At 36.3% G+C, this 26970-nt stretch overlaps 1 protein-coding gene across 8 annotated transcripts in view; it reads left to right on the plus strand.

Annotated features, from left to right (window-relative positions):
* The window catches only part of LOC140147081 (spectrin beta chain, non-erythrocytic 1-like), a 107922-nt gene that overhangs the window by 13644 nt on the left and 67308 nt on the right, over positions 1 to 26970 (plus strand). For 7 of the 8 annotated variants that reach the window (XM_072168855.1, XM_072168875.1, XM_072168868.1 and 4 more), the window contains exons 2-3: positions 4437 to 4567; positions 13251 to 13402. In XM_072168855.1, the coding sequence (XP_072024956.1) occupies positions 4465 to 4567; positions 13251 to 13402 (255 nt within the window). In that variant the 5' untranslated portion in view covers positions 4437 to 4464. Of the gene's footprint in view, positions 1 to 4436; positions 4568 to 7386; positions 7639 to 13250; positions 13403 to 26970 lie in introns of those variants that run through there. The other variant, XM_072168881.1, reaches the window with a different exon arrangement.

Below are 26970 nucleotides of genomic sequence, written 5' to 3' on the forward strand. Positions count from 1 at the left end.
GAGTTTGATACAGTACCGGTACATGTAATTCATGAATAAGGCTGGGCTTGTGCTGTTATCAAGATTTGTTGCACTACTTTTTGCAGAGAAGGGCATTTAAAAAAATAATAAACAAGAACAAATGCAGACTAAAAATTGCTTTATGAAATTATAAGCCCTTCTATTATCTGAATAGGCCTAAAATTAATAAATGTTATTTAAAAGTAAATCTATGATGAGCTAACAAAAGAAATTTATGTTCAAAAATTGATCAATACAATACAATGTGGTGTACATATTAAGTAGCAATATCATTTAAGATTTAAATGGATAGATCTCTAACAACAGCTGTGGATACTTTACTGCATACAAACTATTGTTAATCAATTCTTTTGCTTTGATGACTATTTGTTTAATGATTACATTGCAATACAATTTGATAATGTAGCCTAATTAGTCTTGAACAGTATTCCAACAAAAACCTCACTTGGGTCTGTACGGTCAATGCACTTTGTAAAAAGATCTGGTTTTTGGGCTTCTAAAAGTTTGTTTTGAAATTTGCTAAGGTCAGTGAGTTTCAAAAAAGTGCTGGGTGTTTGAAGCTTGTTGCAAGATGCTGCATTTTACAGGGGTTCTTAACTTTACAGGGGGTAGGCATTTCAAATTTGTGCTTCAGGGCCAAAATCCAAAATACACGGGAGCTACGGGACATTTACTTGTAACGTCTTATGTATTTCATTACAATACATTTTAGAGTTTGGTCAAAGCCCAATGTCAGGTCGAATTTGGCCCAGGGACTGCCTAGATTGAGAATCTCTGATTTACAACATGTACAAAACTGTTGTATTAGCACTTGTTTAGTGCGTAGGGGACCGTGACAAGCCCTCTCTGACATTACAAAATCCAACTCCGCGCAAGCGCCTTGTTGGTCGCTTTGCGGCCGTGCACATGGAGGAACTGGAACTAGTTCTAAGTTGTATGATAAATTTGATCTAGTGGTGTAAATATATGATAGCCTATTTATAGCGCATCACATGGCTGGATAGATGTCGCTATTCACAATCTGTACGTGGAGTACGCTTGTAACATGGACTCATCTCTTGCTGTGCCGCTGGAATAATTCAATTGTAATGTATTCAGCTGTTCCACTGTGTTATATATGAAATATCATTGGCATAAACAGAGGGTGATTTAAAAAAAAGTGTTGATCAGGTGAATGTTTTCACCCTGAAGGGATAGACTTGAAACTCATACTTACTTTTATTTTTAAAGAGGAAAAGAGTATTTTTATCACTTGGGCAGACAGTCACATTTGGACTTGGTCATGCAAACATGCTGGATGATGCATATCTCCTTACTGTGTCTCACAAAATAAATTTATAGTTTTCACCAAGGTTCTTCAGCGGTCTGCTGATTTGGCGCTGTTTATGGCGTAAACGCGGAAGTGGGGTTCTGATTGGCTAATTGAATCACATCTCAAGCTGCGTAGCAAGGCGTTACCTACTAGTAGTTCTTTTTAATTTTATGGGATAATTAGAAAGAGCAGACGGACACTGCTGAAGGAATTTGCTGCATAGCTGCTGCTTGTTGTCTTCTCACAATACCAGAAGAGATCTACATGCACACCGATCTGCTTATACTCCACACTTTTTTGCTGAAATAAAGGAAACTATCCCGTCGTAATCAGGAAACCCTTGGAAGGCAATAGGTAGTGATCTTAGCACTATGCAACTGATATTACATGTACATATGTATGTTATATCACCAAGCATTGAATTCAGTGGCATCAACACCTAAGTTTGGAATAGGTGATCAGCTGGTTTAGCAGGGAGCTGCAGTTCACCACTTGAATGCGATGCATCAACATGAAATTGAAACATATTAATGACATACATGTCTAGATGGCTCGTCAATATTGTTTTCTGTAAATACCGTAAGTGTCAGTGTAGATAGATTACAGGCGGCATAGGACGCCTTGAGCGACCGTGACGTCTGAGGCTGGCGAAGATACAGGGCTGACAGCCCCATTCAAAATACACGGTTAGCAATTACAAATGGAAAATTAACATACTTGCAGTGGGGTACTTTGCAGAACCCCGACGGTTTTAGAGTAAGATAATTTTGCTTTGACACCACATAACAAATTTAGAATTGTTTGTGAAGATTTCATGATTATGAGTTAATCCAATGGCTACTTCAAAAATAGCGATATCGCATCCACCATCATCTGATAGATTAGGGAGATGTGTACATGTAGGTCAAATAGTTTGGCCTAAATTAAAGCATCTTTAGGCTATTCTATTTGATTAAAAAAAATAAATTAGGTTCTTTGCTGGGTCAGAATTTTGCCGAGAATCCTCCCAAAGATTCTTGTAGACAGATTTGTGTGAATCCTAGTTGATTCTTGCAAACTTTTGTAGTTTACACAGAAGTTTGATTTGCAAGAATCAAATGATTCCCGCAAATCTATTCGCGCAAGAATCAAAATTGCTTCTTGCACTGCAAAACAAATTCTGTTTCTGACCCTGCTATGTTTAATACCAAATATATATTGAAATTGGGCTTACTGAGATAGGTTATTCTCACAATGTTCAACCTTTCTGTTAATATTCTTGTTTGTATACTGGACAAGACGAGATCGGCTTGAACTATAACTTGAACTATATAAAATTCAATGGTCCAGCAATCAAGCATTGCATCCAGACTACAATGTAGTCCAATATATCACAGAATGACAATAGAGGGATATTCCCTGTGAAGTGATCTATACTTCAGGTGGTGTTGCCAAAAATTTTCAGTGCCACGGCACAAGCTCTTTCGTGGCAAGAGCTCAAGTAAAATATTTAGTGCTCAATCTCAAGCATCCAAAATTTGGGTGCATGTTAATACCAACTGGTATACTGCTTGGATGGAAGAACACTTGAATGAACTTTTGGTACTTAATGAATGATCATACATAAGGTGTTACTGCTATTTGAAAATTCAGAGGCTTCAAAATGTTTCAAAAAAATAAGTTCATGGAAGCAAAATACAAAATAATGATGACACTAGCGAGTAGCGAAAGTAGGCCAGTTTTAGGCATTGTGCTACATGTACATGTATGATTATCTAAGCAACAGTTATTGATCTTAAAGTATGGTAGCCCAATTCTGCACCTAAACTGCCCAATTGGCATCACTGTAGACTTTTAACTTATTGACCTGTTACTGTTACACGCACAATTGTCTGATATTGCTAAATGAATTATGTGTAGCATCAGGACTATTTAGTTAGTACATGGTTCACTGAGTGCTGATTCAATAATCAATTGAAGTTTTTGTGATTTGAGAGTGGTTTAAATGAATGAATCAGTTATGATGTGCCATCCTGGAATGGACTGTAAATATTTTGCTGCTTTGTCAGATTCTAACTGGAATTTTAATTCAATGGCAAAAGTTGTCAAGTAGTGTGGGAATAGCTATGCAGATGCATAATAACATTCAGCAAGTGTAGTATAGCATTCTTGTGTACGTACATACTTAAGCATTATAGCGAAGAAATGTAAGTAAGGGACTGACAGTAATTGAATTGAGTCAATTGGCCAGTCTCTACAGCACATATCGTCAGATAAATTGATTGGTATTCTACGAAAAGCCAATTCTAATTTTATAAGGTACTGGTAGTTATTAATATACTGTCAGTATTCTTGGTGACCAGTCTGGTTCATCATCTCTCTGCTTGGTGTACATGGAATTGTGACACTATCTCATCATTTCATCATGGATATTAAATACACATAGTTATGGAATATGGATGGACTGTGATGTGGACTCAGCAGTCCTGGAATAATTTTGAAGGAATTTATGTAATATATTGAAAAAAATAATATTGAGAAATTTATTCCAACCTCTCTAAGAGCCAGTCAGGTTTATGACCTTTTGACCTTTTGACTTAATAGCACCTTCCTGGAAGATTGAAGATGCTTCTTTGTTATGACTGCAAGCACAGATCCTGGATTTATGCAGCAAGCAAGGAAAATGATATTTCATGAGGATGCTACCAGCTACTGGAGTGGCCTGAGTAATCACCATGATATAGAATCAACAAAATCAGTACAAAATATCACATCAAGAATATTGGAGCATTGAGATTTGGTTCTACCTGTCGGCTCTATTGGCAGATGATGTGGGAAGTGAATAACATTGCACAGCAGCCTGTGTTATTTTATAAAGTACATGTGTACATGTAGGCCCCCCTATAAATTACTCAGAATTCACAAGATATTGCCTACAAGTTACATGTTTTAAAACAGATGGCACAAAGTTCTACAATCTGTAGAAGTGATGTCTACCTGACAATGTACAGACTACAGAATAATGTTGATGAAGATTTTAGATCTCCAGTCATACATCCTTTACAAAGCATGAAATGACAGAAACTAATTTTGTGTTTTCTTTTTAATTATTATATTTTTGCAGACGTAAACATTAGGTGAGTGTTACCACCATGGTGGACACCGCCGATAACCAACAAGATGACATCAATGCAGAGTTTGATGATGCTGGGGGTGCTAAATTATTTGAGCGCTCCCGTATCAAAGCACTCGCAGGTGAGTTCAACTTTTGTTTTCAGAAATATTAAAAGTATTTAAATTAAAATTGATACGCAACATCCAGGGTTAGAATTATGGTGCGAATCAGTGAATTGATTCATGCAAAGATCATCTTGTAAACAAATTTGGGGCAATCAAAGTTGATTGGCAAGTGTTCAATCTACTTTGTAAATATGACGTAAGAATTGAATGATTCTCACAAAATTCAGTGGCAAGAATCAAGATCGATTCTCGCTGTGTGCAACAAAATTCTAACCCAAATGTATGGCCTGTCATAAAACATTTGATGGAGAGCACAACAACATGTGACCAGGTTTGCATTTTACAAGTTCATGATCAAGATCATGATCTAAACTTGAGACTAAAAAGGTAAGATATTTTATGAAATCTTTTCCCCTGAATTTTTGTCACAACACACAACATAATGACAGGCAGCCAGACTTTAAATTTAATGAAAGCATTCATTCATTTTTCAGCCACTTCATTTTCCTGTGACAGAATTTCCAAGTTAGATATGAGAAGTTGTCATTACTGATCACAAAACCAATACCGATATTGGATTTTCCCCACACTTGTGCCGTTGTGTGTACAGGATGCTTTCAATAATATTATAAAAAAAGTATGAAAATTCAGTAAAGAACCGATTCAAGCTATAGGCAGTCTGCACACACACAAGCACCTCTTTAAAGATTCACAACGCTCGTTCAAAAATCATTTGATGTAGCACGGTATAAAGTCCAGCTCCATGGTTATCACGAAGTCGGTATTCTGTCAATACTAATTAATACGGGGAAAAGTACAAGAGAATTTCGAGTATATCCTGATGACAGATGCAGCGTGCACCAATCTGTAAAAACATGATCTATAATACCAGGGGCCTGCTCAAATATCACCATAATGCATCTTCCTCTTGTCTTGTTGTGGACAAGGCTTCCCAAGTCTATAAAAATATCTAGGGATGTTCTGAGGATGTTTCAGAATAAAGCTGTATTTTTTGATTCTATGAATATTATAGGTTGTTTAGGAATTTGTTTTCACGGGTAGTGATATGTGATTATTTGATGACTAAAATTATGATGCTTGCTAGAGGTATGGAAATGACATACCTTCTGCATAGTAAATTAGCTTCTCCAGAATAATCATTTTGAAATTGTAAAACAACTTAGTTATTTATACTTAGATCTGATACATGTGCACATGTAAGCTTGAGCTCTGATTGGCTGATTGAATTAAGTCATGAATAATTTATGGCTTGCATTGGCCAATCAAAGATCATTTTAGATGACCATGGGACCAATTCACTAGCTGACTGCCTGAACACTAAAAACGAAGAAAGAGCAATCGTTCATAAATAAAAACAATTTTGAACAAGCAAAAATTGTATTTTGTATTTTAAATAATTTGAGGCAAAATAATGATTACAGAATAATATCCAAACAAATAGGCTAGCAAAACCTATGCCAAATCTGAGATTCAGATCTCATGGCGTTCTATTTAGCACAAGACTTGCGAACTTTGAAGTTTAACTTGTTCTTTAAACTTGTTCAATCTCCCTAGCGACCAACAATTGAATTCATACTGAACTCAGTCAAATGGATAATTACTAACCAAGCATTTCAACTTAAATTTACAATAGAATAAAAAGCCACAAAATCGACTTGGTTGTTCAAATACAAGGCAATTGTTGTTTGGCATAGGTTGCATAGGTCCAGGTAGTACTGTAGTAAGGTGACTTATTGAGAGCATAATAATGCGGGGGAAACAATTTTCATCAATCTTTCTTTTCTCAACTTTTCTCAGCTAATGTTAAATGACTGTAATTATCAAAATAGACCATGCCAAACTTAATTGAGTGGGTTGAGTTGACATAAAAAGACAAATAGTCAATTACATACTGTATTCAGGTAAAAAGTTTGGCAGCAAGTACTTACAATAATTGTAAAATGCTGTACACAGTCTTTTCTAATTATTGGTCAAAATGTAGGCATGACATGTAGGGTAAGTTTTGGTGAAAGTGAAAAATGGTAGCTGGTGAAAAATTAGCTCATCATCAAAAGGTATTGATATGAATGAAACGTTTGTTCAAAGCATCAAGTCCCTAGCCTGCGCTTCATCACCTTTGAACTTCACTTTATCAATGTCATCACCTAATTTCTATCTCTTGATAAGCCTGTAAGCTCATATATCAGGATTATCAGCCAGGTCTAGCCCTGAAGTTCTAATAATCTTTGAGCTAAAAATAACATTTGTAATGATTTGTTATTGCCTATGTTGTTGGTAGAGATAGTTTCAAGTTCACATTATAACCAATGTGCCGACTTGCAATTAAATTAAAAACTCATTAAAGCTAGCAATGTGGGTCAAACCCCTGGTCAAACTAAAAATTATGATTCAAGTGAAAAATATTAGCAACAAATTTTGTACTGTGAGAGGAGAAGTTCAGGTTCAGCGATCATAACCCCTGCTGTGTTTTTGTGTCATGACCTTGGAATGCATGCTGCATCCAACATCCAATTTTCTCACTTTTTAGAAATTTTACTCCCACTCAAACCCAGACTTGGGACTGATTATATTTTGGGACAGTTGTTTGTGTATTGAGAGTGTGGGAAAAGATGGCGAGATTTAGTTTTATCATTCCAGTGCTAAAATGGTATACCCAGGTAGTGAAAGTGTGTTAAAAATTTTGAGCGTTGTATTTTAGAGCCGTCAGCCCAGGGTGATGGTATTTTAAGAACGAAGGCTATGTACAGGCTTCGTGAAGCTTGGGTAGGGTTTTGCACTTGGCATTTTGCTAATGCTAGAGTGTATATAGGGACCTTTGAGATTCGATTGATATATAGTCACAAGTCTGCCAATGGCGGAGGAAATGATTCTCAACTTTAAAAGCCTCAACTTTACGCTTTTATTTGGGAGGAGTATAATGTAAATAAAGTGGAATTGGAGAGCATGTAAGAATGTGACTGGAATTGTTGTTAATTCCTTGACAATAATGTGGTACAAGGCATGCAGAAGTTGGGGACTGAGTTGATCTATAATGCTGTACCAAGAACATGTCGACAACATACAAGGTAAAATGATAGCTGGTTTGAATTGATCAGTAGGTAGAAGTACAGAGTTCCTTCCCTCGCATGCATGGTATTGATTCATAGTACATGAAGTAACGAAGAGGAGTCGTGGAGCATACAACACTGAGAATTGGTAGCCAGGATCTGCCCTGGTGGTTCTCAGTGTTTTATTAGTTCCTTCCATTCATATATTTTGCATAGGCGGAGAAAATCGCAAGGGTCCAACCAGTTGGATAAAAGTGACAGTATGCACTATGCAGGCCCGTAGCCAGGATTTATTTATATTTTTGCTATTTATATTTATTTATGTTTTATATTTCCTTCAAAAAGGGCTGATTTTCTTATTTACAGAAAAAAGTGGATCTTTTTATTTGGCTTGGCATGGGGGAAGGGCACCCACACCCCCTGGCTAGTGGCTATGGCTTTGCAGTATTGCATGATCATACAATTTTGTAAGAAAGAAAATTATTTATAAGCCTACATTGTAGTCAACCATTTCCTTCAGAACTTTCCCTAATTATTATAAAAGCATGGCAAGCCTTAGATCATATTTGGTAGTTTTTTCAAGTGATGTCTGGCCTACATGTTTCTTTTGAAGTGCACAAATCAGCAACAACAACATCAACAACAACAACATGTACAATTCAATGTGGATAATGATTAATAACAAGTTGCTTCACATTTTTTTAATGACTCCCTTAAAAGAATGGGGTGGGTTGGAAATTATTATGATAATTCACTGCTCAAAACTGTTACATTTACATACATTGTAACTTTATAAGCAAGGCTGTGGAACACATACAGGGTTCAAAAGAAATAACTTGTATTTACCTGTACCTGGGAATGCAAATTACATGCGAGATTGGTCGAGGCAAGAAAGCTAATGATATTTGGTAGTCGTATAGTGTAGGTTTTATGTTTTGTGATTAAACCCCGCATTGAACGTGATAGGTTTATGTAGCTATTGGGTAGGCAGACGCCATTATGTTTCAAAATAAAAGATGTCATTCACTAATGTGAGTGGTGGGTGATGTGGTTGAGGCAGTAGACAGGTTTGCATTTTGAAGTGTGCAGTGCTGCTTGTTTTCCTGTGACAATCACAACATACGGCCTCGGAAAGTTGATCAGAGTTTCCCGTAACTTTTTTCATTATTCATTATTTTTGTAACTTTCATTATATGACCAAACGCAAGTGTAAAACACATTGTTATTTACTACCAGATGACAGACGTAATCTATGGAAACAAGTTGAGGGATTCACTGGTAGCGAAATGGATGTTTTGATTTTGATTTGGCCACTGAAAATGCACAGATATTCATCAGGGTTTTTTTTTGTGCAAAAATGACCAGTTTTTGTTTTTATTTTTGGAAAATTACAATAATGATATTCAAGGGCAGGCCAGAAAATGAAAATTTCCAAGTCAATATGGACATGATGAACTCTAGACGAACATTTTAATCCGTTGCTCCAATTTGATTTTATAATTTTAAAAGTAAATTAAAAAACACCCAAATCTATGAGAAAGAATAAAAGCACAATTTGTGCCTTGTTCAATTGGTTCTTGCGAAATGATTTGTTTGTTTTATTAGTGTCTTGGTAAATATTTAAACATAATTGTGCATGTTGTGATTTCATTTTCTTACATTCCCTGATCAAGGTAACACAGTTATCATAATCCTATTTAGTTGTTTAATAAGCCTCATCTTTGTATTTCAAATCTCACTCAGGATAAATAGAAATCACTCCTTGATAAATAGAACTAATTATAACAGTAGGTGTCTATGATAATAATTTGATCAATTGCTGAGCCATGGAAAGACAAGCTCATTCTGTGGAAATATCTCGAGTTAATTGTTCTAGATAGGGAACCAAGACCTGAAAGTCCCAATCAAGCAGAGTTCTCATTCAAAGATGACTTATAGGCCTACATGTACAGGCAGAAAGATTCTCAATATGTTTTGGTAAAATGTGTATGAAAAGCATCAGAGAAGATATCTTTCCCTTCCCATAATCCTTTGCTACATGATGCACCACCTCACTACAATGTACATTAAATGACACAAGTTCTGCACAGCGTCCCTTTGTTTTCACATTGAGAATAGACTGGCGAAACATGGGTCGATAGTCAAGAATAATATTTTGCAAAATCCGGATGTACTCTGTTCATTGAGGTACTTTTTGTCACTATTGATATTGCATTTAGGTAGCAAATCAGTACAGAAAATTGATACGGAAGAAATGCATTGTGGGAAGTATACATGTAAGATAATCTTTTCTGCAATTTAAACATTAATTTTTTAATATAAATATTGCAATTCTGATTTGGTATTGGTGGAAGCATAAAAATGTAGGATTTACTGGGATATTTGCGTACAAAACACACACAAAATGTTCAATATATCAGGCTATTTTAGCCCAGATGAAGGTGAATTCTGGTATTTGATTGGCCAGTGTGTGCGGAGTGTGCAAAATTGTGCAATTTTGGCCCAAAACATGGCATTTTTCAAACTAAAAGGGAAGATGCACACAGCAATTATTGTTTTATTTTTTCTTCTATTAGGATTTTTAGGGAGGATTTCCCCCATACACAAATTTAAGGGGGAATGTGTCCCCTATGCACCCCCTGTTTCCTCCACATGTATTCAGATTACCTTTAATTTTTAAAACCATTTGTAAGGTGCAGTAGGTGTTTGTGTTTACACATGATCTTGTATTGGGATGGCCTATGGACTTGTTCAGTCAGTCACACATAACAAGAGGCACTCTGACATCTAATCAGGTTGGTCATTGATAAATGTCATCAATGTAAACAGACCAATGGACATTGTGTGTTTGTGTTGCGTTGCTTATCTGTTGTGTTCTGATTGGGATCGTGCAGCTGCAGGGTCCTGTATTGCCACATTTTTTTGGATAAATTTTGGCAACAAAATGGCAGAGGTATAATGTAACAAATTGATAGAACTTTTTGTCATGAGGATATAGTTCTGATAGCAATTATTCTAAATCCCCCCACACGTTTGGAAAAATGAAATGGGAGCATTTATTGCAAACAATATGGTAGATGTTTTGTCTCCAAGAAAAATTGTTGAAAAGTTAAATATATTGGAATTTTGTTTCCTTAGTAATCAATACGTATGACATAATGTGCAGTGGCTGTTGTAACTGGCAGTCAAGCTTCAGCTCTGGTTTCTCCAAAAACAGTCTCAACTTTTTTTAAACGGGCAATGTGATAAATATGGCAAATATTTAAAAGTAATAATAATTTTATATTTATAAACCATTAGCCACATAGTTTTAAAATGGATGATTTTCTAATTTTAGTTTAATTGACAGACTAGTGGACAGAAGTATGGGTACTTAGAATTTAGCTATTAAAATAAAATAATCTTCCACAGGTATTCCTAGAGTATCCCAGATACCAATGAAATATATGCTGGTATCTCTGTGAATACAAATGCAGCATGTTACCAGTCAAATTAGTAAATAATTGCTAATCGCATTTCTAACACTCACTAGCATGACTAGTGAAAGTGCATTTGGTGCATGTTATGATAATGAGTTTGCTAATCACTGTAGCTCATCGCTGATGGCTATCAAGCCATGCTGTGCTGACCTGCCCTGCCCTGGAAAATATGCAGTTATCTCTCTGTATTTCGTATCCAGCCTGTATTTTGAGAGGAAAAAATGCTTTATTTTGGTTAAATTTGTGAGCTAGGGTCTACAAATCCATTTCTGGGGAAGAACACGCCCCAAAATGAACAAACAAATTTAACAAGTCCTGCTTATTGCATTGAAGTAACAGTCTGGGAACTTTATCAAAAATAAGAAATATGCCCTCTCTAATTTATCAGAGAAAAATTTCATGAAAGTTTTGTGCTTTAATTTGTGATTTGTAAGTGACTCAAATAATTGCAAAACTAAGTTGTAATACAGACTGCCAGTGTGGGTTTATTTTGTACAAAAATGGCTAAAATAAGTGTTTTGAACTTTATGAAATGAATAAAATTAAAAATGCATATAAAAATGTAAATTTATATTTCAGATTTAGTCTGTGATCTCTTTGTTTCTCTTGCCTATTTGTGGGTTGCTGTCCTGGGTGCTGTCAAAACAATCAATATTCAGTATGAAAATGTGAAAAAAATTATTTTGCATTAATGCATCAAATTGTGCTCATGAGAAGCTGCACCGATCTTCAATAATTATGTAAAATTTCACCTTTTCTAATCTATAAATCTGCAAGTCAATAACTATGAACAAGATTTTTATTACATAGATGGTAGATCATTTAAGGAAGTTGTTAATTAAATTAATTTGCTAATTACAAAATTATGTGATTTGTTAGGTTCAAAGTATTATAATTTAATAGCTATCAAATTTAATCTTGACTTTGTGCATTGGTAGCAGAGGCAGAGTCATACTTAGTTTATAGCAAGTATAAAGTCTTGATTAAATACTGCTGAATACCTTTTAATTCCAAAACACTAGGTAGCTATTGACTATCCAAGAGATAATAATTAACACTATCCATAACAAGCCCATTAATTAATTAATTGCTCAGAACATATGTAATCGAAACTACTGATCACTTCAAATCAAAAGTAGTGACAAACATTTGGATTTCCCTTTTCATAACTTAAGCTCACTTCTCTATAATATTTAACTGGCCTTGATATTTTACATGAAGTAGCTAGACAGTATCGTGAATAATCGGTGCATCTTCCATAATGTATGATTTTCAATTGAGTTTTGATGAAATATTGTGTAATCTCTCGGTGCGGTAACTTTTCCTTTGAGATTTGTGACATGTCCAACTTTGATATTCGACGAGGGGAAGAGAGACGCTCCTGAATCGATTTAATTATTTTGCTATATAAATTGCCTGAAGGGTGTAGTGTACTCAGTAACAGAATCTGTGGTAAACAAGTTACATTCGTTTTAAAATATTGGCAAGCTAATATTCTAGAAATTTGTGGGTATACATATTCTTGTGTGTAATAATTTGCATCTACATCAACAACATAATGAATGTAACAAGAAACTATTCTAAAAGGGGCATTTCGTGATCCACAGTCTAATCTCCCACTTTTGTCGAAAAAAGTTTTCATATTACTGGAAACCTCTGGCTACATAATGTTTATCTGCAAACTATTTCTTGCAGATTCATTCTCTTGGCAAAAATATTGTCGAATTTGTATTTCTGTTAACGAAATTACAACATGGTGATCTACATGTATGGAGAAGTGTTATACTCTCAGATTAATATTAAGTAAACAGATTGGAATTTTCCATGCCTGTGCCCTCTACGCGTACTCGAATTTAGCTGACGCCGGTACAGCGTTCAGACCTGGCGACATCGCCAAGTTTCTTTTTTAGGTACGCCGCTATTTGCGCTTATTTTGAGTTTGCTCACGCTGGTACCTGACTATCGTCAATCCCCATGGGCAACATGCTAAGTTTCCACGGTATGGTTATACTATACACATAATTATGCATTTGCAAACACAAAATCGGAATCAACAGAAATTTTTGTTCTGCTTAGAAGTAATATTACAATCGAAGTAATCTAACATTTTCTCTTCCTTTTTCTCTCCCGCTACATTTTATTTCTTCTCAGATGAGCGTGAACTTGTACAGAAGAAAACATTCTGCAAATGGGTCAACTCCCACCTCCAAAGAGTATCCTGCCGTATCCTGGATCTCTACACAGACCTCCGAGATGGACGCATGTTAATCAAATTACTTGAAGTTCTCTCGGGAGAAAAATTGGTAGGTATTGGTGTAAGTTGTAGTCTTGTGAAAAAAACAGGATGCGAACCAGAGTGAGGACTTGTATTATAAGCTGGAAGTGATGATTCTGCTTTAATTGGACTCTTCTAAACATCTGAGTTGCGGACACTTCTGACAAAGACTTAGCTGAAATAAAGATCTGAGACTTGACAGACATAACAGACATACATGTATGTATAGGTGTTCTTTGACCTTAAGCTGCTGACTCTATATGTTGCAAAATATGTGGGCCTCATAACAGCGCAAATTACGAAGGTATAACATCAACGCAACAGGCGAAACTTGTGCGTATTAGGTGTGTGATGTACGTACCAAACATAGGGTGTGCAAGCCAGGTTTATTTTTGGGCACAGTGAAATCAAAAAAGTAACATCCCCACCTATTTTGCACTGATTCAATTATATTATAGTGTTGTTACCTTACCTGACATAGAGGATAGTTTTGCGAGAATGAAATGGCCCAATCCTATCACTGGAAAATGTCTTTGACCCAGACCCAGGGCTATCAGTTGACACTCAAAACCTGGAGTCTGGAAATGGTAGAACTTGAGTCAAGTTTACTCGGACTTAAAAATAACCCAATGCATATATATTTACTTATATTTGGACCATCTACTACCTGTTTACATACATGTATAGAATTATCGGGTATCTAAAAAACGTTTTGCCTTTGCCTTGACATAACTTTCTTGGTAGGTAAGCTGAGCCAGTGGTGTGACTTAACAATCAGTTTCAACGCATTAAAATCAAGCAAAATGAGAGTTTGTTGCTAAAAAACCTTTGAGATCTGGTTAACAGAATTGTTCAAATTCAAATACCGTATTTCGTCAAATAAACGCCCCCGGGGGCGTTACATTTTCCCAAGAGGGGCGTTTATTCAAGGTCAATTTTAGAATGATAATTCCCGTTAAATTCATTAGGTAAACTTAAAATTCACGCTAAAATGACGAACTATGAACTAGAAACACTGACTTCTGCTTCACTTTCGGGTTTCCAATCGAGATTTTCGCCAAAAAGTGACGCTATTATCGACCATGTAAGCAACTTGGTAAGCTTACTACACAAGATAGCATGGAAATATCTGCATTTTTTAAACATCTTGGTTGAAAAAAGTGGTGGGGGCGTTTATTTGAGGGGGGGCGACTATTTGACGAAATAACGGTAGATACCTCAGGAAGTTCAGGAAGCAAAGTTCCATTTTGATAGAAATTTCAGCTAAAACTTATTTAGGGTTTTTCAAAGTTCCTTTTATCAGGGGTATTAGTGCTGTCAGTGTAGCCAACTTGGGATGTCTCAGTGCTAAATTGCAGACTATTGGCAGATTGCATGAAATTGCATGAGCTGCCAATTGGCATCACCACAGCCGCTTCACCACAGCCGCTTACAGAATACTTATCTGGGAAAAGGAATATTATAAACCATTTAGATGGGGTTAATAGGGTATTTGAATTTCAATGTTCAGGAAAATATGGATAATAATATTTTTTGAGAAAGCTGTAAATATTTTTAATTAAAACGCATCTTCATTCAAACAAACAGACAAACAAACACTCCACTACCAAATTGATTATTGCCCCAAAGAAATAGAGATGCATGTATAAAGCAGCACAGTGTTTATCTGTATGCTAATAGGTCTGAATTCACCCAGCCAGCATTATAGGTTAGTAAGTAATTCCGGTGCTAACCTGCATATTATGCTGAACACGACACGCCTATGCTACGACAATCAAGACGTTCATGGAGAGGATAGAGAGAGAAATCGGCTCAGGATAATTATAATGTGCATGCAAGTCTAATGTTTATGCTCGGATGATCAGTCACATGGTGATGTGCACGCAAGAAGGTCATAAGTGTGTGAGTTGTCATCAGTTACTTTTCAACTGTCAGTTTTGAGGCTTTTGCAGGGCTGGAATTGGCTAAATTGGGTTTAATTATGCTGTTGGTTGTGTAAAGAGATTTTACATGCTTTCCAATTCCACGCCAATGATGAAATGGATATCATTTGTGGGCAACAAAATTCTCTCTTGCCTACTACACTATTTCTGTACCCCTCCCAATCAATACAAACTATTTTCAAATGCTGCAATGGTGTCACACTTTTTACAGTCTATGCTTTTACAGACTCGCAAGTTGCTATCCCTTTACAATGTTGATTCCTATCCTGGATCCACCTGCTGGGTGTCGGCATCATTCATTGCAGCTGATCTACATAAGGTTGTTTAGTGTCATGGGATAGGTCATATAAGTAGGATTGTGTTGGAGTGTGTCTATTTGTATTGACAACTTTGCTTATTTACATATTGGTCAGATGTTTATGTTGTTTACAGGTCAAAATATCAGGGTAGGGGTTCTCAATTCTATTTGTTCACAGGAGTATGGGACATGGAGGGCCAGACAAATGTCAAAGATCCATGTTTGAGGGCCAAAATAGATGTGCCTTGTTTTGCTATGTAGCCTGTGCATTTCAGAGCTGTGCAAGGGCCAACTACCATTGGTCAGTGGGCAGATCAGGCTGCCTATTGAGAACCCATGCGTTAGGGTACAGGTTGGGGCCAGAGCAATCCATGAATCCATAATATGGCCTTCCATGATATAATTTGGCTGTTGAGAGGTTGTATGGCTGAAAAGCTGCCGTCCCAGAGCTGCAATAGTGCAACGTAGATGAGTCTTCTTAGAGGAGAATTTGGAATGCAAATTCAGCTTGTTAACTGTCAGGTTGGAGTTGGAGTGAGATCTCAGGATAGAGCGTGCGAGTGACAAATCGATGAGGAATTTAATGTGTGGGACATGTTATGTTGATGTTGAAAGTGTTTGGAGTACATTCTTGGCAGGCTACTACTCAGTGTTAGGCTCATTAATGGATAAATTGGTAGTGTCATGGGGCTAATATTAGTATCATATTGTATACCTACCAGTAATTGATACAGATAATGATGTTGGTGATGAGATGATGGAGGCAGGTGTGGTTATTTCAGCAAGAGCAAGGATTCTGTTAGGCAATGTGTTAGCATAAATTTAACAGTGATGGAGGCTTTACATCGTAAAAACATGTAGGTTTTATTCCTATATATGACAGAGATTAGCATCAGGATTCAGGAGAATTTAGCAGATTTGGAAGAGCAGTGTAAAGACAGACAGACAGACACCCAGACCGACCGACAGAAAGACAGGCAGAAAGACACACAGACAGAAAGATAGACAGGCAAAGAAAGATAGAAAAATATTACATCAGATGTTCCAATCAATATACACATAGCAAGAATACACTCCAGAAAAGATGTCCACTTGATGTGGACCAAAACAAAAAAAGATGCATTCTTAAAAGTGTTCCTCCATTCAGTATTTTCAATACAATTTACAAAAACCTTTTTCTCAATAAAATTTGTTTGCAAATTACAAATAGCAAAATGTTCAGCACTTGTTCTATCAGAGGCAGTATACTTTGATGAATTTATGAGGTTTACCATTTTAAAATACATTTTATATGTTTATATATCTATGAGTCAGATGTTTCTGTCAATTTCCCACACAAAATAGGTGATCAGACAATTCAAAACGTATCAATTCTGGTAATCAGGTTTTCCCACTATTACCGGAAATTCACCTACAACAGATTCAGATTGATTTCTCTTTGTGCAAGACTTTGCCCTAAAAACTATGGTAATTGCATATAATGATGATGATCAAGCACAGGTAATCTAATTCATCCCATTGAGTTGAAAATAAAATATATTAATAAGTAATTACCAATTCCAAAATTATATCCATCCATTCAAAACCTAGCAGCAAAGTGCTATGTTTACTACCACGCCTTAAGTTTTCACAGCTAAAAACCAGGACACCAATTTATTTCTAAAATCTGCCCAAGGGATTTCTTGGCTCGTTACCATCACCCATTTGCATTTTGAAGACCCTTCAACCCGGGTCATAATTGCATTAAAATATAGACATTTTTAATAACCGTACCTCGTCAAATATAGCACGGTCTCATCTGCCACCACCATATTGTGAAATGGCGTTGACACTGCAGGAGCCGATGGAAAAAATGGGAAAGCAATGGAATTGCTAATTGTTATGCAGGTCACTCAATCAATAATATGCGCACAAATCTAAAAATCATCAGTGTTGGGATTAATGAAGGTTTTTGTTTTTTTATAAGTTAATTGTGTTTTGAAACATAATTACGGTTTCAATTGGAAGGGTCAGAACTGATTAATATGTCTACGGAGGATGGCTCGTGTAACTACGTACCGTCGCAAATAGTTTGGTTGGATGAATAGCCTCTTTCTCGTAGAGTGATATTAATAGCAGGGGTGAAGCACTGAAGACGACTACAAGGCTGGTTCTTCTCTGCTGATAAAATTCATTAAAAATTCACGAGTCCCAAGATTAATGAGTGTCCTAGTTAGTTAGGTTTATGAAGTGCAAAATAATTGTAGCTACATGTGCATGGATGAATGCACTTACATGTTAGTGATATAATCTGGAAATATTGAAAGTTAAATATTCACATGTTTGGAGATTAATGATAGCTGGTAGTTAGTTTATTACATGATAGTCGGAAGAAAACATGCAATTTGAGATACCATGTTCTGTCAAATTAAAACTCCCATTTAACAAATGCCTCCTGCCATATTTTCAATCAAACTGTTCCGTAAATGCTGTCAAAATACCATACAGTATCCGTATTTTCGAACATGCGATCACTGATTTTATGATGCATGCACTGTGCGGCCATTGTTATCAACAGTGGGCTTAAAGTATTTTTGTGGAAATTCTTTATTGTTTGTGGAGCACCGCAGCCAAGGCATTAGCCAGAGGTGTTGGTCAAAAATACGTTATTCTACAAAATCAGGGTGTCCACTTCCTATTCATTCCATTGTAAAAATCAGAATTTTAGGGTGTCCAAATTGAAAACAGGGCGTCCAAATGAACCTAATTAACACTTCCCCTAAAATTTGGAAAATGCGAAACCTCAGGGGCATTAGAGTGAATACTGTAATATACACCAGGCACAAAAAAGAAACTCGTCAGTTATATTCATCCTTGCTGTTCAATAACTTGATAATTTTGGATTATTCTGAAATATACATTTTGTTAATTGGACTTTGCTTTCTCATTTGACACCCTGTTCGTGAAAACGAACAAGAATTGACCAAGATATGCGCCTCCAAAGCCTCAAACCCCAAAATCAAAAGTTGCATTTTCAACGATTTTCAATGGGAACGCATTGTTGTATTGCACACAAGCACCACAGGCCAATCAATAAAGCACACAGTGTAACAGGCACAATTGAATCGTTAAAATGGCAACTTTTCATTTTGGGGTTTGAGAGTTTGAGGCGCATATCTTGGTCAATTCTTGCTCAATGTTCACGAACAGGGTGTCAAATGAGAAAGAAAAGTCCAATTAACAAAATGTATATTTCAGAATAATCCAAAATTATCAAGTTATTGAACAGCAAGGATGAATATAACTGACGAGTTTCTTTTGTGCCTGGTGTAGTACACGATACAATAAGATTTTTAAAGAGTCAGAGTGATTTAAAAATTGATGTTTAATTTTTGAAAAAAAAGACAAAAAGTTGAGTGAGAATGAAACCAGACTGAATGGTGGGTTGGGTGTAAAATAAACTTGTTTGATATGACAGGCAACACGTTATTAATCAATTTCTTGCTGTCAGTGCACATTCAGGAGATTACATATTGTTACATTGAACCAGACATTGAACATGAGTTGAGAAAAAAAAAGCGGGAAAAGAGTATTGATATTATCAGTTTTGTTGGCATACTCTCAAGTTCATGTTCAATTGATAACTACATGCAAAATTCAATTGCACCTAGTCATTCGATAAGTTTGATAAGTTTATAGACACAGAGGGGTCAGGTTGGAGATAATGACGAGTGCTTGGCAAGCATAATATGCAAATAATTCATTCAGCATTTGTGTCGTACCATAGCGACAAAATAGCACAGCGCTTATTCAGACTTCTTTGATAAAACAATTTACATTGCAGTGTACACATATTGAACCTTTGGTAAATATAGCGAGTTATAGCAGGATTTTCCAAACTTGAATCGGTTATTGTTTTTCTTGATTTGGTCATGTGGGATTGTGGATATATTGGCTTGAATCAACTTTGAATGTAAATTGATATTGTATACACTTCAATTGGTTATTTAATATTTCAAAAGAGGCATTTGATTAAGACAGGTTTGGATAAGGATTTGTGTATAAAAAGGATTGACTTAAATTCATTGATTATATTATTGGATTGAAAAAGGACAGGTTCAGGAGAGAAAAGGATTCAGTCTCCCACCCCCAACTTCAAAAGTGCCCCAATAACTATCATTGCAACTACTCTGTGATGAGGGAGATGATGGGGATGAAAGTAGAAACCTTGTGATAGGGTACCTACTATTAAAATTTAAAAAAATTAAAAGTTTTCACTTGAAGTTCTCAAAAGGGTAATTGAAGGAGTACGACATCAAAATGAAATTTGTGCAAGGATATCAAAAAGTAATTCAATTTTGTTCCTGCAAAAGTCCAGGAAATGCTACAAAATGTTGTTATTTCCTAATTCGCAGGCTCAACCGGAAATAAATTATTTCCCATTGCGCCTTTTGTCCTCCTGCAACAAACACATGTTAATATACACATTTAGGGGAGCACGGATCTTCGGCGACGGGCTCATAGCCTCTGCGTTCCCCATGTCGGGGAGCACGGATCTTCGGCGACGGGCTCATAGCGGACAGAAGCTGGTACAAGAAAATATCATCACTTACCCCATCTCCTCCCGACCTTCAACCCCAGTACCTTTCTCTACATCACTTCTGCACCTCCATTCTGTCTTAATCACTCATGTCCTAAACCACTCCATCCAAAGCCCATTCTTGTCCTCAGATACATATGGGCAATTCCAAGCAAAAGTGGACATGACTCAAAAAAAATGAAATTGCCAATATATATTTCTTTTTAACTTTTATATTATTCCAAACAGATGTAAGGTTCAAGTTATAAACTTTTTTCGGCATTTTTCTAACATTTTGGTGTTTTTTTTAAAGTTTCTTTGGAGAGTGTATTTTAAGTGAAAACTGTTCAACTTAGATATTTTCCAAGTGGGCCTATTTTATTAAACATGGGCACTTTTCTTTTAAATTTGATACATTTTATATCTGTGAAATATGGTCTTCAAGAAACATCCAACACATTTTAAATAATCCCCCACTAATTTTTTTCTTTCATTGCATTTTCATAGCACTAAATATGGCGTAGCACGAGTTACCGAAAGATGCATTTTTTTATGTATTTTCAAAATGTTGGCAGTGTAATTGATGCCACTTCTAATTTTCCTTCTACTAGTAGTGCCTTGAGTAAAAATAAGAAATTAATATACAAAACACTATCCATCACATAATAATGACCCATTAAAACTGTAGCACGACGAGTTACCAGTAGCACGAAGTTACGGATGTAGCACGAGTTACCATAGCCCACTTCCCCCTATACCAGCAAAGGTAATGCAAAATCTACCACTTGGCAGCAATAGAGGATCTCCCAACTACATGAATATGCATTTATATGTGACCATGGTATTGGTAACTATTTTTTTTCTTTCATTAACGCTTTTCATAGCACTAAATATGGCGTATACGAGTTACCGAAAGATGCATTTTTTATATATTTTCAAAATGTTGGCAATTTAATTGATGCCACTTATTATTTTCCTTCTACTAGTAGTGCCTTGAGTAAAAATAAGAAATTAATATACAAAACACTATCCATCACATAATAATGACCCATTAAAAACTGTAGCACGAGTTACCAGTAGCACGAGTTACCGATGTAGCACGAGTTACCATAGCCCACTTCCCCTGTACCAGCAAAGGTAATGCAAAATCTACCACTTGGCAGCAATAGAGGATCTCCTAACAACATGAATATGCATTTATATGTGACCATGATATTGGTAACAGCTTTCTAGCAGCAGTGTAGCCAGTGCGGGGGGGGGGGCAGCCTGCCCCATGACAAACTAGAATTATGCAGTTCGTAATTAAGGTGCCCACACACACACAAACACAAAAGTGTGTAAATAACAAAGGTTTGTAAATAAAAAATAATATGCAATATGCAAATAAGCTCATTAATATTCATAAATATGCAAATAACATGACACAAAATTATACAGCACATCAGGCCACCATATCCAACCAAACCAAGTTTGAAGTTGATTGGTTATTGTGTTTATAATGCTGCAAAGTGGAGTAATGAAAATGTAGGCAAAATTTGTAAATAAGCTCATTAATATTCATAAATATGCAAATAACATAACACAAAACTACACAGCACATCAAGCCACCATTATTCTATCACCATAGCGGTACCAAGTTTGTAGTTATTGTGTTGGAGCTGTACAGTGGATTAATGAATTTGCTTCCGCCCGGACAGCTAAACAAAGAAAGAAACAAACAAACAACCAGGCAACCACACATGTGTGGGGGCCAAAAATTAAAGAGAAAAGTGACCTCCTGTTGCAGGAAAATTAAAGTAAAAATATGGAAGGCAAAGATAGAGAAAAGATTCAAGGAGCCAGTTTCCACCCCGATCATGTGCCAAAATAGTGTAAATTTATTTATACCAAATTTTTGCACGCACCAATAAAGTCCTTTTTTTTTAAGCTCAAAGACTTTACATTGTACAGTCTCTCTAAAAAAAATGCTATTTAGCATATATATCCCACTATCAATACCTGGTCAAAATGATGCAACCAAAATTTTTATTTCTTTACCTTCTAGGATCTAGCCTAAGAACCAATCAATTAATATGAGCCTCATGGAAGAACAGAGGATACCTTAAAACATCCACTGAATGAGTAACCGAGGCAAAAGAAGAAATAAAACAAACAAACAAAATAGATACTGGAAATCCTGAGATTAACAGCCACAGTGACATTGTTGATACTGAGATTTGTATAGTTCTGAGATTTCAGATTTGTATTGGAAATTGGTTTGTTGTTGAGTGTAATGAGGCTCATTTTCCAGCTTAGTGAAGTGATTGAAATCGGGCAAACTGTAGAGTATTTGCACCAAGCAGGAAATGGTCTCAACCAAAAGATGACCAAACATTCTGTAACTCAGAAAGCAATTTTTAAAAACTTACAGAGCAAATAACCATGAACATTACAAGTTTTGTGAGGGAATTTAGAGTCAAATAACATGGAAGTAAAAGTTTTATCAATTGTTGACTGTTCAATTTAACTGTTAAATTTAAGCCCTAGAATAAAATATCCAAACAGGATCAAGCAAGGCGTATGTAAGGCTGGGATGTTTGTATGTAATGTGTGTGGTACATTGTATGCTGGTACATACACTGAATAGTGTTATTTGTACATTTTTTTATTTGTACATAGATTGAGTTATTTGATCATTACACCAGTTGTTGAGGAATTGTTATCAAAAAAAAAAGACATTTAGATGAACAATACCATTTTATATATGGCGGACAAACTGTAGCACGAGTTACCGTAGTACGAGTTACCATGTTTTTGCCAGTCAATGTAAAACTATGAGGAGCACAACTTTTAAGGTATACCAAAACAAACCTTATTATAGCAATTACTTATCATATAATCAATAAGGCTTTAGTGTTTTTGTTTTAGCACACCATCAAAATAAAAATGAGTGATTTTTAAGCATGTCCTCTGCTCAGAGTACGAAGTTACCGATTTTACAGCTGTCCCATACATACAAAAGTTGATATCCTGAATTAGCAATACTATGAGGATCTAGCCTTGAATGTTGGGTATTAAAATACAAAAAATACAGATTCCAATCAAATCAATTTAAAAGCTGGAGCACAAAGTATGTAAAAGGACGCCATAAAGTGTAGCACGAGTTACCGTGGAATTGCCCATATATACTCTTCACCCAAGTCCAGTCAAGCCGTTTATCCTTTCTTTCTCCAGACTCTCTTATGCGTACCTGTAAAAAGATAACTGCCACACATACATTAACTCATATGCCCATAAGTTCCACCTTCCTATAAACCAATGCTCAACCTAGGAATGAACTCCTAAGGTACCGTTATCTCTTCAAACCTTTATACCTGTAAATTTGGTATGACCGCTGAAGCCGTCTAGAAATCTGGCCAGTGACTCACTCACGCTCTTATCCGCTATCGAACCTCCCGCCTCATCTGCATCATAAAGGCCCTTACGTCATCGCACACTAGGCTACCAATAGGAAATTCAATTCTTGTTGCCATCTTAGGTCTAAATGGGCAGTGCATTCTCGTATCTCATAGCAAAATGTACCACAGAAATTTAAGGGTGAAGGACAAGTGTTGTTCCATTTTGTAGAGATAATAAAAAAAAAATTCTTTTTTTTTCTTCCTATCAAGTTCGGGAAGTTTTTTGTTTTTCCTCTTGTTACTCAAAATGTTTAAATACAAAATTACGATCTGCTCGGTTCTTCGTTTGAGACGTTTGGAGACAACTCCTCCTTAATACAAGACACTGAATCCAAGGTACAAATAGGTTCCAGGTGCGGATCCAGGGGGGGAGCGGAGGGGGCGCGCGCCCCCCGTAAAAATAGCAAAAGTAGGAAAGATGGGGTGCGCGCTCTCCGTAAAAAAACGAGAAAAGGGGAAAGGAGAGAAAGAGAAAAGGAGAAAAAGAGAAGAGAAAGGCGAGAAAAAGAGAAGAGAAAGGTTAAATTGCGCAGTAATTGAGTCTTTCATTTTGCAAAATTTTCCCCTCAGACACACCTACGTATGCGTAAACAACTGGCCGTTTTTGCTTTTGTTCGACACCCGCATACACTTTAGGCCTATATTGTTTTAAGTAATAACTGAATAATAATGATTAGGCCTACAGTAATAGTGAATAATGATAATGTTCCACGAATGGCTTCGATTGGGCCTTCATTTTCACACATTTCCGAACTTTATATCTAACTAAAATTTTACACAATAATACTTTTATAGTGTCAAAATCGTCCACCAAATGGCTTCAACTGGACCTTCTTTTTGCACAATTTTCCAACTTAGACACCCCCCTGCGTATGTATAAAGAAGTTGTCCTTTTCTTTATTAAATTTATGTTTAAAGCAATTGAATTTATACAATAATATTGAAAACTTGTCCACGAATGTGAAATGAGCCGGCATGGTCATGTCACAAATTTTCCGCTCTTTAAAACTCAAATTTCACACAATAATAAAGTCACCAAATGGCTTCAATTAGGTCTTCATTTTGCAAAAGTTTCTCACTTCTGAGGGGGCACATCCCCCTCAGACACGCCCTGCTTCGCGCGAACAATTAAATTAATACAATTATAATATTGAAAACTTGTCCACGAATAGGAAATGAGCCGGCATGGTCATTTCACAAATTTTCCGCTCTTTAAAACTCAAATTTCACACAATAATAATGTCAAAATGGTCCACCAAATGGCATCAATTAGGTCTTCATTTTGCAAAAGTTTCTCACTTCTGAGGGGCACATCCCCTCAGACACCCTCAAGTCATGCGCTGAACAATTAAATTAATACAATTATAATATTGAAAACTTGTCCTCGAATAGGAAATGAGCCGGCATGGTCATTTCACAAATTTTCCGCTCTTTAAAACTCAAATTTCACCCAATATAGTGTCAAAATGGTCCACCAAATGGCTTCAATTAGGTCTTCATTTTGCAAAAGTTTCTCACTTCTCAGGGGCACATCCCCTCCAGACACCCCCCTGCGTCGCGCAAGCAATTAAATTTATACAATTATAATATTGAAAACTTGTCCACGAATAGGAAATGAGCCGGCATGGTCATTTCACAAATTTTCCGCTCTTTAAAACTCAAATTTCACACAATAATAATGCCAAAATGGTCCACCAAATGGCATCAATTAGGTCTTCATTTTGCAAAAGTTTCTCACTTATGAGGGGGCACATCCCCTCAGACACCCCCATGTCATAAGCCTTGACGCCATGACAGCTTTCAGCGGCCATATAGTTCGTCGCCTCTAGAAATCTCATGTATTTTATGCCCCGTATTTTTTTTTCTCTCTGGATCCGCGGCTGGGTTCACCTTTAATTCTGTGTGCACCATTGGTGTATCAGTACTTAAGTGAACATCTGGGGGATATTTAAAGGTTGTGGGTCACATAATATCTGTTTGTATTCAGATCAGAGAACACTTGGTTTAGCAAGGTCCTACATTAGATATAATTGAATTTAATAGTACATGTTACATATGGCGGAGTGAACATAAAAGTACATTGCATGCCTGGCAAATATGTTTTTGTAAGTGGTGAGCCTAAAAATAACATAATATGAACCAGCATTCCTGCTAGCAAATTTATTTATGCGATGTATAATGCTAATGCACACTTTCACAACCTTTATAGATTCCTAGCTCAATTTTGTTGAACATTCTGCAAGAAAATGATTATTGCAGGATAACAACATGCATAGATTTCCTTTATTTTTATTTTCACTCTGTTTTGGAGGAAGTTGTTTTACAAAAAAATCAACAAAATTAGAATCTTGCAAGCATTCTGCAAGCAGCTCTATGTTTCTCAGGTACCCTAGACAAATCCATGTCTGCACATATTCACCAAATTATGCAAGCATTACTATTTGCACAAAATGTAGGCGGATAAATGTCTGGTTGAACCGATGGTTGAACTGATGCGCTGGTATCAAAAGCAACTCCACAGGGAGGGCAACATCTTTTCAGAGGCAATATCAAAAGAAATGTAACCATGGATGTTTAATTTTACTCCAAGCCTTCTTTCAAGTTGAATTCAAGTTGAAAAAAAAACCTGTCTGCACTAAGGGCACTTACTCCCTAAGAAACTGGGAGTATTATTTGAGGTAGTTGAATTTTGTGGGCACTTAAGGGGGTACTACACCCCTGTGGTAAATTTGATCCGTATGGTCATTTATGTTAAGGGGGTACTACACCCCTCGATAAATTTGTGTCTATTTTTGCATTTTTCTCAAAAAATAATAACACACTGGTAATAAAAATTATGTATACATGTATTATTGGGGCAAGGAATCCAATTACTACACTGAAATTTCAGTGACTCAAGACAAGCGGTTCAGTATGATAGGAAACGAGGTACATGCTAGCGGTACCTTATTTCTTCAAACCACTTGTCTTGGGTCACTGAAATTCCATTGTAGTAATTGGATTCCTTGCCCCTATAATATAAATAACTTTTGTTACCACTGTGTTATTAGTTTTTGAGAAAAATGCAAAATAGACACAAATTTATTGAGGGGTGTAGTACCCCCTTAACATAAATGACCATACGGGTATGCTCCTCGGCAAAGACCCCTGTTTTTGGACCGTGCTACCTCTCAATTTGACTAAAATAGAGCACTGAAAGACCCCTGATTGTGACAATTTCAACTCTAAAAGACCCATTCCTGATATTTCTGACATTTTTTTTCGAGATGATTTTCAGCCAGAAAGCCAAGAAAGACCCTTGATTTTGACTGTTCGCAGCTCCGAAAGACCCCTTTTACAGAATACACCAGTTGTCAGCTC

The sequence above is a fragment of the Amphiura filiformis genome, chromosome 1, assembly GCF_039555335.1.
Source record: "Amphiura filiformis chromosome 1, Afil_fr2py, whole genome shotgun sequence".
Lineage (NCBI taxonomy): Eukaryota > Metazoa > Echinodermata > Ophiuroidea > Amphilepidida > Amphiuridae > Amphiura > Amphiura filiformis.